The sequence below is a fragment of the Labrus bergylta genome, chromosome 2 (genome assembly GCF_963930695.1).
Source record: "Labrus bergylta chromosome 2, fLabBer1.1, whole genome shotgun sequence".
Lineage (NCBI taxonomy): Eukaryota > Metazoa > Chordata > Actinopteri > Labriformes > Labridae > Labrus > Labrus bergylta.
Genome location: NC_089196.1, coordinates 24651352 through 24665247, shown reverse-complemented (window position 1 = coordinate 24665247; position 13896 = coordinate 24651352). Strand labels below are relative to the sequence as shown.

Sequence of the window (13896 nt, the reverse complement as noted above, 5' to 3'; positions counted from 1 at the left end):
TGCTGGCACTCAGTCTAATTACCAGAGATAATGGAGGGTGAAGCTAAATGGCGCTGATGGGGTCCAGCAGAAGGTTATTAGGTGTCCTCATTAGTGCCCGACTGAAGTGAAAGGAGGTTTAAGGTCTTATTCTGATCCTGATGGATGGCGTTCCTCCGGGTTTGTCTTCAAAGGGTGAGAGTCGACAGCGTAGACAGATAGGAAAGACATAAAGAGTAGAGTGTGTGTGTGTGTGTGTGTGTGTGTGTGTGTGTGTGTGTGTGTGTGTGTGTGTGTGAGAGAGAGAGAGTGTGTGTGTGTGTGTGTGAGAGAGAGAGTGTGTGTGTGTGTGACTGTGTGAGAGAGAGTGTGTGTGTGTGTGTGTGACTGTGAGTGTGCATGTTGATAGAATCTAATTTGGCACAAGATCAGATATGATTTAAGCTAAGTGAGAGGACTATGTTCATTTGATGTATGTTAAGTGCTGTAAACATTCTTAATGCTTTGACAAATATAACAGTGTGCTTCTGATTATAAAACAAATACCTTTTACTTCAAGGTAGAAACGTTCTGATACTTTCTCTTTCTACCATTAAGGATTCTGATACCTAGGAATTACTAATGGAAAATTCCTACTATCCCTCTGATACTAGTTAGATCAATGACATGACATTGGTGGAAAGACAATGCTCATATTTTCCGAGCTGTGACTCATTTACACTCTCTATTAGCGCTGCATTGTTGTTTGTTGTTGTCATAAGAATGTTGCTGAGCTGAAACCTCCGGTTTGCTTGGGGAAGAACTGGGTGTGTAATCAGAACAGTGCATTTACTGGAATGCTTGTCAATAAGCCATTTGAATTGTAATAATTATATTTGTCCCAGAGGTTAAAACATGTTTCATCCAAGTGAACCCCCCCCTGTCCAACCCATCATCAAGTGGGGGAAGAGAAACCACCTTGCCCATTAGAGTACAATGCAAGGAGAGTCAACCGACTTTCCAAACCTAAGATCAGACTTTTTTTTGGTATAAAATGCTTCAAAGAAAGAAGAAACAAATCACAAACAGAGATCAGTCTTATCAATGGCTGCACTTGGTCAGAACACTAAGAGGTGGGGGGGGGGAGTGGTGTGCTGAAGAGACAGCTTAATTTAAGTTTGAGAGGCCGGCGCCTAAGTGCAACATCTACTGGACATCTTCTCTAATAGTTTAGTATTATGCCTTTCATATTTAGACTAATTCAGTATTTCGAATTCAATAAAAAAAAGGAAAAACTAGCATTTAACCACTTGACCACAGCAATTTTTAACAACATTAAGAATCCATGTAATATCGATAGCATTGGGATGCCGATGGCTGATTAGACTCTCTCAGTCTGATCTCCATATCTACTCACTATCCTATCTCTACAATAAAGGCACAAAAAGCACAAAAATAAAAATCTCAAAATAAGAAAATTAATTAAAAAGAATACCCATATCATGGATGATGTCTCTCAACTTGTCTGATATCTATGAAGCTGTTTTGTTGCTGTTACTGGTTTCAGTTTTGGAATAACATTCCTTCTAAATGGGTCAGAGAATAGAGAATGAACAACACAATGAATAAAGCAATGTATTTCCGTTTTATTGTATTACTCATAGTTGCTCAGACACGTGTATATACAAATACAGATACTTTTTTGTCAAATTTTTTGTCGTTGTTTATATATTGTAAAAGAGCAAGTTGGAAAGATTGCCCACCGATGGCAAAGTGGGAGCGGGGTTTCAAAGGTTCGGGGAAGAAGGACAGCGGGTGGAGTGGTGGAGGTTATACAAGCACAAGAAGAATGGGACAGGACAGGTGCACAAAATGAACAAGTGGCTCATCAGCGAGAGGAGGGAGCTGACGAAGAAGAGAGGCTTTGAGAACCTGGATCGATGGCAGGCTTTGCCCGGCTAACAATCCAGTTCAGGATTTAGAGCAGGGGGTTGCACTAATCCCTGAACTGTGCCCAGGACCCGCATCTACCACAGGGACGAGTGATTCAGGGTAGTTAAAAAGGGAGAGAAAGTGTAGGGCCCCTGTTGTAGTCTCTTCGACGCCAGCAGCCTTTCCGTGTAAAAGCACAATGGCAGGGAGCGTCTTGAACACAGACGTGGCTGCCGGGGCAGAGGCTGAAGGGCTAAGGCATGGGAAACACTCTTCGTTGCCAAAGAGGGTTGCCGCTTCCCATTCACTGCGGCAACGGCAAATGAGACACGCACACACTCAGACTTGAAATGTCTCACACATTTTTACACGCTGAAAAAAAAAAAACGTCCACACACTGATGTATACACCTCCTCTCTATTGAAAGAGCAGGAAGAATATGAACAGTCAGAAGAGACAAACTGGGACTACATGAGATGAATTCAGTGGGTGTGTACAGAAAGAGGCGTTCTTAGGAAGAGAAAAAAAAAATTGCTTCTGATCTACAAAATGTCTGACCCTCTACTGTAACTTCACAACAATGGTTTGTGTTATGTACATCATCTTCTGTCACTACACAGCTTTTATGACATCACTCAAATGGGGGATGCAAAAAACACACAACATGAAAGTGAAAATCTAACACTTCTTAAAAGGAACGAGAAAATAAGAGCAAAAGGAAAACTTTCTTTTTGAAACTTTTTTTTTTTTTTTTTTTTTTTTTAACATGTCATCAAGTTCATGCGCATGCCACATAATGAAGTCGGGCGAGATCCTTCCATTTAAAAAAAAAAAAAAAAAGCAAACAGTCCACAGGTGGCACATCTTTGAGCTGACCAACATGCTTTCAAACACTGAAGGCAAAAAAGTACAAAGAAGCCGTCTGTTAAGTCTCATCGAGTGTTTTCTTTTCCAAGGCAGGATCTTTCTGTGGAGATATGGTGACGGGTGGTGACGGGTTGGAAACATGTAACAGATGAGCCACTCGTTTGGCTAACGTCCAGTCTTCTGTACAATGGTTGTACAGCTCCCCCTCCGTATTAGCTCAAAGTGTCATTAGGCATTGAGGGTCAAAGCACACAATGCATTGTTTGAGGACAGTACACACTCCGCAAAACCCAGAGATAATACCGTGTTCGTTTTTTTTTTTTTTAGAAAAGACATAAGAACCAAATTAATACTTTAATATCAAACACTATTTACATCAAGAAGTTCTCCTAATAATAATAGTCATAATCATCATCATCATCATCATAACAGTAATAATAATTATACAGTTTTAACAATGATGTATCTCATTTTTTTCTTTTGTCCTCCAGAAAGGTACAAAACAGATACTAACCCTAACACTACATGTTTTGTGGTTGACTACCTCAGGATACACAGTATCCAGTTCATAAGATGATCCTCATTTCCCAAGTTAAGGTGTGTACAGAATAAACCATGGTAATAATAGCGATAATGGCAAATAGTAGTATTGGTAATTATAAGAGAGTACAAGTGAAGCTGGTTCCAGATAAAAGTCGAGTGTTAATCTGCTGACAAGCGTCCGTTTTGAATGTCAGGCGGTGCTCACTCCCTGTGGTGTTCTCCTGAAAATTAGTACCTCATTAAATGCTCTCGTCTCCTATTACCCCCCCGCCCATAGCTGAGCTGCTATCCGGCTGTAATAGCATTGTTTCTGTCGGGCTAAATTGAAAAAAAAAAAAATTGCAAAGACAGTCTTTCTGGAGGAGGAAGGGGGGGGGAGAAAAGAAACTATAAGAAAAAGAAAGGCAGCCACAAAAATGACAACAGCAAAAATAAAACAGTGCACGCCTTTAGAGACAGAATGACACTGAACAATGGGTTTATCGCAGGAGGGTGAGGTGTTGTTTTCCAGAAAGTGTGTGTTTTTTTTTCTGTTGTTTTGTTTTGTTAGGCACTCTTGTCTACCTTCGGCTACCACCCGTGTCTTTTCTATCTGCCGCCGAGTGTGTGCGTCTCTGCCTTTAATTCTCTCCGTCCCCTTCACTCACCGATTCTCTCAAACTGCAAGGTCATTGGTGCTTTAAACCCCCCCCCCCCCAATGGTTGAAATCGACACCCCCCCCTCCCTCCTCCCGAGACCCCCCAAGCCTTCTACCATCTATTTTTAATACCAGAAATAACTCCCCTTGCCACAACATGGGGTCCGCATGCCTGTCATTTTGAACCTCATTAAAGAGTCACTTAAACCAGTAACACTAGGAGCTGAAGGTGGACATGCGATTGCTCCTGTGCTCCTCTTTATTCTTCCTATCTGTCTGTCTCCCTAAAGCAATTGGGTCCCGATTTCTCGTCCAAAACACGGTCTCTGAAAGGACGTCAGCGTAGAGATAATATCTCGATCTGTCCGTACGTCTTTGAAAGAAACAAAACAAGTCCCTTCCGTTTTGGAAGAAGACACAAGAGGTTTCATTATGCTAACTCACCATGTGAGTCTGTGGGAGCTGAATATCATTATAACACAGTGAATTCATTTGCATGTAAGTGCTAACATAAAACTAGCCTGACTAAGTAGAGCTGTGCATTGCTTTATAAAGAGTAAATACAGAGTGTCTATTTTAACAGTATGTGTTTTAAAACTAACGAGAGCGATGCGTCAGCGCTGTAAACACTGCACTAACTCACTAAGCAATAAACTGCATGTGGAAAACAGCTAACTAATGTTTAATGAGCACGAGCCAAAGCTGTGGATGGGTTTAAGTGATGAAAAAGCAAGAAAGGTTTGGCACTATGTCTTTTTCTAAACATGACCTCTGTTTCTGAGGAGTTTCAGAGATATAAAAATACAAAGTTTTCAGTGTCTGCAATGTGAAGGACAATGTTTGGAGACACCATTAGCAAAGAAAAATAACTTAATGAGAGAAGGCAGCGTCCAATTTAAAAGGGAAAATCTTAAAATGTCACTTTAGCAGGGGAAGAATCTGTGGGATGCATAATGCTTAAAGGAGTGTTTAATATATCGACAAATTCTCAAATGGAACACAGAGAACGATTGCTGCCCGGCTCGGTAAACATTGCATAAAACGACCGTGACAGATGCCGTGAAATTGTGTGATCAACTTTCCAAAGCTATCGATTCTCCATCTTAATAATAGCAGTCCACAACGTTGTCGGCGGAGAAAGTTTCAATTTAGCTGTTTGTGAGTCAGAGTGAATCAAATGCTTTGCAGGGCGTTTTATTGAGCAGGCTGACACGGCAGAGGATGAGGAAAAATAGGGCTCGGGGGGGGTTTCATAAGGGGGTTGCACTCAACTCATTTACGCAACATGTAAGGGGCTTATGCATCAAAACACTCTCTTCAGAATTGAAGAGAAATAGGGCGGCATTCTAAAAACCAGGACAGGCTGAAGATTCAGGGGGGGCTAAGGTGCATGTCATGTTTGTATTTCTCAGTGCTCTGACCTCTGCTCATAACCATTTTCTTTTCTCTTAATACGTATTCAGCTTTCAGCTTTTTACGGAAACTTCCGAGCAAAATGTAGGCGCAGAAAACCTGCTCCATATGACCCAGCAGAACTTGATAAAAAAACGTGTTCTGAAAGGCTTCTTGAGAGGTCTCGGGAATATTAACTTGTGTATGTACAGTCTTATCTAACTTCTAAGGTCTTCACTTTCCTACTTTGTAATGCTGCTAACTGTCTAGAACTTTGTAATACAAACCCTACCGCTAATGACGGTTACTGTATTTGTCTCTGCAAGCATGTGTGTGCATGTTGCTATGTATGTGTGTAATGCATGTGTGGGTGAACATCAGTGCTGCAATGACACAAACAGAATGTAAAGGGATGTCACGGGAAATTAAGAATCACTAAGTGTCAAAAAAAAAAAAGGGAGGATTTGGCATCTTAGTTGAAGGTTAAAGAGGCGGAACTGTCTCTCCCACTCCCAACATCAACTTGTTTCACTCACAGACTGAGAAAGAACACTTAAATAGATTTCTGGGAATAAATCGAGGGTTCCTTGGGAAGCCTGCTCTGATGCCCAATCAAGCGAAAAAAACACGCTCCAACCACAAATCCCGCCCCCTTCCCTGCAGCCAGCCTCGGGCAGATTCAGGCCACGCTAGGTGTAAATGCCCTCCAGGACAGAGGGAGGCGCTATAAAGTGAAGAGTGCTGGTAGGCAGACCAGCAACAACACCAGGAGTGGACTTGTGTTCCGCTGGTGTGGCGCGGCGTTTGTTTCGTCGCTCCGGGAAGGCTCAGCCGGTTCGTGGCTGGTATCATCTAAAGGAGCAAAAAAAAAAGAAACAACCATGACTTTCAGTTTAAGGCACCAATTCTCACCAAATACACAGCGATGCAGTGAACACATTCTGGAGTGCTCATGTTTCTATGGAGACGTTCAGAGCAGGATTAAGACTGCATTGTGGCATTGATAAGAAAAGTGGAGGCATAAGTGCATTTTAAAAATATGTCTGGGGTCGCAGTTTAAAGTTTTAAAAGTGAAGTCTGAGTTGCCATATGAACTTCAGTTGCTACGTTATGCTTGAAATCACATGTTTAATTTAACTCCCCGTCGAGGAGACTCTTTAGTATCACTGGCAGTGGCATCAGTATCTGTGAGCAGCCATGTGCCCCAATGCACCATGAGAAAGTAGCTGACCTAACACAACAAAGGACGGATAGACAGAACAGAGGACTGGACAGTTATGTAACTATACAAGTGTGTGTTTGTGTGTGTGTGGATGTGTGTGTGTGTGTTAGGGAGATGTGGCAACAGTGGATGACGGATGGCTTTTTTAATTTCCCTCCTTTGGAGAGCGTAATAAAGGGAATGAGCCAAAAGACACATGCAAGGTGAGGTGGCAGCCATGAAAAATGCAGGCAGGATAAGAAGACAGGAGAATAGGCGGACAGAAAATCAGGCAAGAGGAGAGGCGAGTTGGTACTAAAGTCATTTTAGGATTGGGTCTCTTATCTGGCCTTGTGAATGTGTTTTTGTGTGCAGTAAATGATAAACTCTTATCGCCCAATGGAACTTATTTCTCTAATTTCATAATATAAAAGATTTCTTTTCTAATGAAAACATCCATAACAAATATATATATATATATATATATATATTATATATATATGTTCTGTTATTTTTACAGTCCATCTGGTGAGATGTAGCTGGGATTGAGACAGCTTCATGTGGGGGTGATGCTGTGGGGGAGTTTCACTCCGGTGACTGGGTGAGACACATGTATGAAGACATAACAATCTGTGTATTCTCAGCTCAGAAACCAATCAATGCTGCACAAGCAGAGCCAAACAGCGGCTCAGTGAGACGTGAAACAGAAAATTAAACTTGGGCAGATGTATTTTTCATGTGTTTACGTCCACATACTATTTAATTTAAAGTATTTATATATTTAAAATCATTGATTTTAATGCATTAGGGCAGGATTACTTTGTAAAAAATAAAAAACATGGCTAATGATATGGAGCACAACATAGAGTCAGATACTAGAGTGATACTAGTTTCTAAATCTGAGAATCAGCAACATTTTTGAACACATCACATGAACTTTAAGCAGACACATTCATGAATATGATATTCTGAAGTATATACACCAAATATACAGTGTATATACTGACACACATCAACATGCAGTAAAGTGTAAAATGCAATTAATCGGATGACGGACAGATCAGCCTCTACACAAACAGAATCAGGGTAAAGAATCACAGAAGAAGACACACATGTACAGATGTATGGAGGTCATACTGAAGAGAATCAAAAAAAGCAGGAAGCCATACTAACCTCTTGGTTCTAATGTATTTACTTTGTCGTTTACATCAAAAACGCGGTCATGTACGCCTATAGTTTTCACACAGCTGTCTATAACAGAAAATAGGGAGAATGAGAGATCATTAGAGGTATCTGCCAAATAGGTTAGTGACATTTGAAGCCCCGCCCTCACTTCTCAGCCCTGAAATTCAACATCCCAAGCAACAAAGTTCATGGCAACAGTCAGATGAGGTATGCAGTGTTTCATTTGATGTGAGCATCCATCATTGTATCATGTTTTTCCAGAAAACATTTTCCTTAAGGAGGTGGTGATACATAAAAAGGGGGAATGTTGGACGGCGAGCACAAAGGTAATAGAGGAGGAAGAGAGGTAGACATAAACTGTTTTGATTTTCAATCAAACTGTGTACTTCAATAAGCTCCATTACTAAAGCCTCGTGTTTGCATGCAAACACTCACTTGATGGTCGGACGAAAACTTTGAGCTTCAGGCATGTTCTCCTCCCGTTCTCAGCGATGGTGGAGGCTGAAAACAATCACAAAAGGGAAAGATGGTGTTAATATAATACTACAACATTTACATCATGGGCACCAAACAATGAAAAATGTTTTCCAAATATGTTTTTCTTTCATATTAAGGCTTGTTTAAAGAGGTTTTTAATGATGAATACACTTAATTCCCCGTAGATCATGGCTAAAACAGAGGAGTTTTTGGAAAAACAACTACTTTAGAAAAGTTAATGCTGATTCTTAAGTGGATTTTGTCGGGTTAGTCATGGTTTTTGTAAAATTATAGCGAGAAAGTATTTACAGATGTGCTGCGGAAAACCTCTCTAGGGAAAGTGGAATGCTTTGCTCAGGGTTTAATTGTATCATTTCAGATTCTACATTTGGCTGCAGCTTAGTAAAGCTCAGGAAACTGGTCGTCACGTGGATGTTTTTTTTTTTTTTTGATGAAATTTTCTCTCTCACAACCCCCGATACTCTTTGAGGGACACTAAGTTCACGCAGCGAGGATGTGTGTGTGTGTTGCATGTGTGGATGGTTTGCGGTTGCTGTCAGGAAATGGATCCCTTCCTGTCAAGTCCATGGGGTGTGAATCTCTGAGCGTTAGCTACCATAGCGGTTATATCACATCTCCTAAAAATATCTCATGTGGACAGCAAGAGCGTGCATGTGTGTGTGTGTCTGTGTGTGTGTGTGTGTGTGTGCGAGTGTGTGGTTGACCACTAATGGTGTTGTGGGGAGGCACCAGGTGCTGTCTCCTGGATAGGGGTCAAACACATGTCAGTTCTGTACTGTGAGCATCCATCATGGTAGGGTAATGTACAGTAGTTAAAAAATATATGCTGTTTTCTAGTGTCAGGACCTGCGATATATATATATATGGAGAATATTGCAAAATGTTCCCATCATTGTGATATATTTAACCTATTTTCTTTAAACTAGTTTCCGTTTCTAGTATCCCCTTCAGCCGCTCCAGGGAGACCATATTGTGGCGCTGTCTTTCGGGCATCATTTTATGTCCTCTGTGGATCATTCCACAGCTGATGCAATGAAGCCAAGCATTTCTAAAGGCTACCATTTGGGATCTGTCAACTCCTCTCTAGTGAACCTTTACCTAACCCTCCCCTTCCCTTCCTCTCTCCCAGCTGTGTCACCCTCTCTTCTCGTCTGTCAGCGAAGCCCTATCCATTCATCAAAGCTCAACTGACGGGCCGAAAGTCATGTTTACAGCACACACACCAACGCGTGTGCGTGCGCGTACACATCAGCACAAAGGAGGCATATTTTCTGGAAGTGTAAAGTCCACCTAAAAACTTTCTTAACTTTTCTGCATTACATTTGTTCTGTTACAAATATCAATCTCAGATAACAGTATCAGCATCAGACCCCACTATCAGCCAGAGTGCCAACCATACCAATAATCCTCAAAAGATCAGCTGGTATCATGTGAATTGTTGTGCATCAATAAGAAAAAACAACAAGTGGTGCTGGCAGAGAATGTTCTGTCAGTGTTTTTCCACCAACATTCAGAATAAAACCAATTGGTATTGGAGGGTTAGGGCTGTGGTGTTGATAGGTCTTCAATGAAATGAGACCCCTTAACACAAATGTGATGCTTTGATTTGGACCTGCTTGGGTCACCAATATTATTTGTGTTATTTGCGGAATTGTCATGGTGAACTGTGTTATTGTTGCAACATAGACAGCACCAAAATACGCTATCAAGTTCAGTGGCAGAACATTTTCCGTTCATTGCTTTCTCATGAAAATGCTATACTGATGGCAACAGGATGCACAAACGCCTTCTCAGTTTAAGAAAATGGTGGCTGCCATTGTAAAGTGTTTTTTTGTTGTTGTTTTTTTTACAGCCACTGGAGTATGATTTGTATTAACTTCAACACAAAACATAGAAGGTAAAACAGTTAGTGTGATCACAGCATGGGCAAGGTTTCTGTTGCGGATTGTTCACAATGTTTCATTTTGTATGGGAAAGATCCATTACTGCATCCTTTAAGGTTTAAATGAGGTTAAAACACAGGGTGTGTCATTTGCGGGGTACTTGTCATGAGCCAGTATCCAAGTCTAGTTATTGGAATCTGTATCAGTAAGAAAAAATGGTATCGGAGCATCTTAATCCTTCAGAATGTTGAGCATTCAAAAATGTCTGTAAACACATCACTGTCGTCAACATTCAGTCGGATCTATTTCATGGGGAGGCAGTAGCAAAAGCAGTGAGCTGTCTCCCTAGCCTGTGAACGATTTCATTAAGAGCATTATTGACTAATATCTAAAGAAGAGGGTCAAAGATGAAAATGTATCCCTCTTTTGCATTCTGCACACTCTCCTCTCCCGATTTAACGAGTCATATAGATGCCATTTTTTACCCACTGCAGGCTGCACCCTCTTTCAATCACTCTCATTTCTGCAAGCCGTCTCCACGGCTCATCAAGCTCCCTCTCTATGCCTCTCCCCTCTCGACCTCGCTGTTGCCATTTTAATGTTGTCGCTTCATCAGCTGCTATCTGTTTCTTAGTCATGTGTCAGCGTGCAAGAGAGGTGGCATGAGATCAAGAGCTCTTTTTTTTCCCTGCAGCTCAGTTCATATTCAGCAGATGCAGAGGGGGGAATAAAAGTGGAGGGAAGAGAGAGACAGAGAGAGAGTGAGGAGCCTTATTATTTCGCCGTGGAGGCAGCCGCTGACACGCTAATGAACCTTGACCACCGCTGCTCACCCACTCAGTCATATATACACACCAGTACCCACACAATTTATGTCACCCTTCTTATTGCTCCACTTCTCTTTTTTTTTTCCCCCCACCACTTCTTTGTGCTCCTTTTTTTCCAAAGTGTGCATGTACACACATTGTCTCCAGATGTCTTATCTTCATCATTTTGGGGGGCGAGCTGAGTCACAGCCATCGACACTATCCACTTAGCAAAGGCAGCTGATCATGAGAGAAGGATGGCCCTGATGAAAACAGCAACAGGCCTGTGTGAGTCTCTGTCAGGGTGATAGTTATTGAAGCCGTTGTGATGTTTGCAGATTGGGACGTATCATACAAAAAGCTTCCAACACAACGACAGAAGGCGCAAAAGCAGACAGATGCCACCATTTTTAGGGATCAAAGTCACTTTCACCAATACTTTAAGAGCGGTATTTATGTTTTCTATGTTTCCCTGGGTAGTTTGCAACAACCATGAAATGAAACCTACCATATAATCCAGTACGGACAATGACAGACATGACCTATGTATGGCTAAGCTATTCCCATCCAATGGGCAGATGTCCACATAGTTTCAAACCTCTCTACTTTCAGATACATGCATTCTCTGTTCATTTCATAAGACTCGGGTATAGCAACCTGCAAGTATAGTAACAGGTAAAATAGAAACTTGCCCTCTGCAGTCAGTTTGCACAAAATATTCAATTACCACAATTCCTTGTGGCTTCAAGTCCCACTCCTTATTTTAATTTTATGGGGTGACTGTGGCTCAGGGGTTAGCTGTATAACCTTCTTATTGGTGTATTGGTGGATTGATTCTTGGCAGTCCACATTTCAAAGTGTCCTTGGGCAAGGCAGTGCCTAAATGTGTTAACATGTGTTCACATGTGAATGTGATTAGGTCAACACTGATGGGCAGCACAAGCCAGCAGTTTCTGAATGTATGTGTTAAAGGGCGAGTATGACAGTAGTGTGGAGCACTTTGAGTGTTCTGAACACTAAATTATTTGTAAGTGCTGTCCATTGACCATTTACCATTGTGTTGACATACTGCAGATAACCGAGGTGTGTTGCTGTACATTCTGGACTACAAAGGAAAGATTAAGTTGGGCTCCACATTCCTTTCTTGGTAGCTGCTCTTCGTTCTTTGTGTTTCATGGGAATCCATCCACCCGGGCCCAAACCGTCCACAGCAGCTCCTGTTTATTTTGGATTAACATGCTGCTGAGGGCCAGCTTATTGTTCTTTTAGGCCGTAACATCAACACCTGCTATTCTGGTTCCCATCAGGCCCACAGCCTCAACCATCAATCCATCCAGCCTGAGCAAGTGGCTGCTTTGAAGGACAGAGGCCCTGAAAAGATGTCCCAGAGACGAGGGGGGGAGGAGTGATAGGGAGATCGCGAGGAGGGGGAGGAGGTCGGGTTACTTCTCCAAGCCTCGTCCCATGGCTGGTAATGGCCGGTCCCCTCAGTACACTGCATTATGCATCAGCATTAAGGCAAATGGAATGAAGCAGAATCCAATTACGGAAGAACAAACAGGTGGGCTCAGTGCGGCTTAGGCTCAGTATTGTTTCAATCACAGCCCGAGCCAAGCTTTATTGCAACTGTAATGTTATCTGGAAAACACATTTCCTTTGGCGCTCAACGAACGAGTCAATAGCACATTCCAGACATGTGGATATAAAACCGTGTTTCTGTGGTAACAGGAAGCTCAAAACATGGTGTGCACTGGCTAAAGACAGCAGATAATATCATGGAAGTATATTGATTGCCAATCCTTCATCTAGGTGCCGTAAGGATTCATCTGTAAAGGAAGACTTCAGGATGAGTCTGTCAAACTTTTAAAAGAGTTTTTGAGATGAGATGAGATGAGATTCAACTTTATTGTCATTACACATATACAAGTATAGAGTAACGAAATGAGGTTTGGCATCTCACCAGAAGTGCAAATAAGCAGAAAGTGCAAGAGTCTGTGCTATGTACAGTAATTGAGTGCAACAGTCTGTGCTATGTACAGTAATTCTGTGCTATGTACAGTAATTGCAAAATTTACAGATGTAGCCAGAAAAAGTGAATTATTAAGTAAATCTGGATGGCTGGATTAATGGGATGCAATAAATATAAATAAATGCTATAAATAAGTAATGCTACAAAATAAGTGTGTTCTTAGGATTATAATATACAGATTAAGATGCAGTGAGCATGCTATACTAATAATATACAGATTAAGATGCAGTGAGCATGCTATACTAATAATATACAGATTAAGATGCAGTGAGCATGCTATACTAATAATATACAGATTAAGATGCAGTGAGCATGTTATACAAGTTTACAGATAAACTTTTTGTTCATTCTTTAAACAATAGATCATATTCCATCCAGGTCTGCTCATAGCCAGCAGACCACTCAAAGACCTGGACAACTGAAGTGTCAAAACAAACTCAGAGTTAAATGTTATACTGAAGATTAGCAAGAAATGAGGCTCAAATTGCATGAAATCATTTGCAGATCTATGCATGTATCTATGCATTTTTACTTCTTTGGATGGGATAGATACATAGGTGAAGTCAAAATACTGTTACGATAAGATAATCCTTTATTTATCCCATAATGGGGAAATTTACATGCCACTGTTGGTAGCTGGTAAAAAAAAATCTATCTCAAGGCAGTGAGGTAAAGGGGATCCCACTGCAGGAACAATGGATAGTAAAGGAAGTCTACATGATGGGAAAACGGGCGTGAGATCACAAGAAGCACAGATAGAAGACGAGTGTGAGAAATTCACGAGACTCGATGCAGCAACGAGGATAACAGTGCAGACAAATGATTTGGGAATTTGGAGAATGGGCACACTACCAAAAACACTGACTAAAGACTTTAGGTGTACTTGGTTGTATACATCTCCATCTGTGGACCATACATTTATACCAATATTAAAAACATCAACTCAAATTTCAAGTGGCAAAAT

The 13896-nt window shown here is 41.3% G+C and overlaps 1 protein-coding gene across 2 annotated transcripts in view; it reads right to left on the bottom strand.

The window, feature by feature from the left end:
* Positions 1-1584: 1584 nt before the first annotated feature.
* The window catches only part of efna5b (ephrin-A5b), a 104667-nt gene continuing 92355 nt past the window's right edge, over positions 1585-13896 (bottom strand). Inside the window, exons 3-5 of one of the 2 annotated variants that reach the window (XM_020657157.3) lie at positions 8152-8217; positions 7705-7782; positions 1585-6182 (exon numbers count right to left, since the gene is read on the bottom strand). In XM_020657157.3, coding sequence (XP_020512813.1) covers positions 6055-6182; positions 7705-7782; positions 8152-8217 — 272 coding nt within the window. In that variant the 3' untranslated portion in view covers positions 1585-6054. The remainder of the gene's footprint in view (positions 6183-7704; positions 7783-8151; positions 8218-13896) is intronic. The other variant, XM_020657158.3, reaches the window with a different exon arrangement.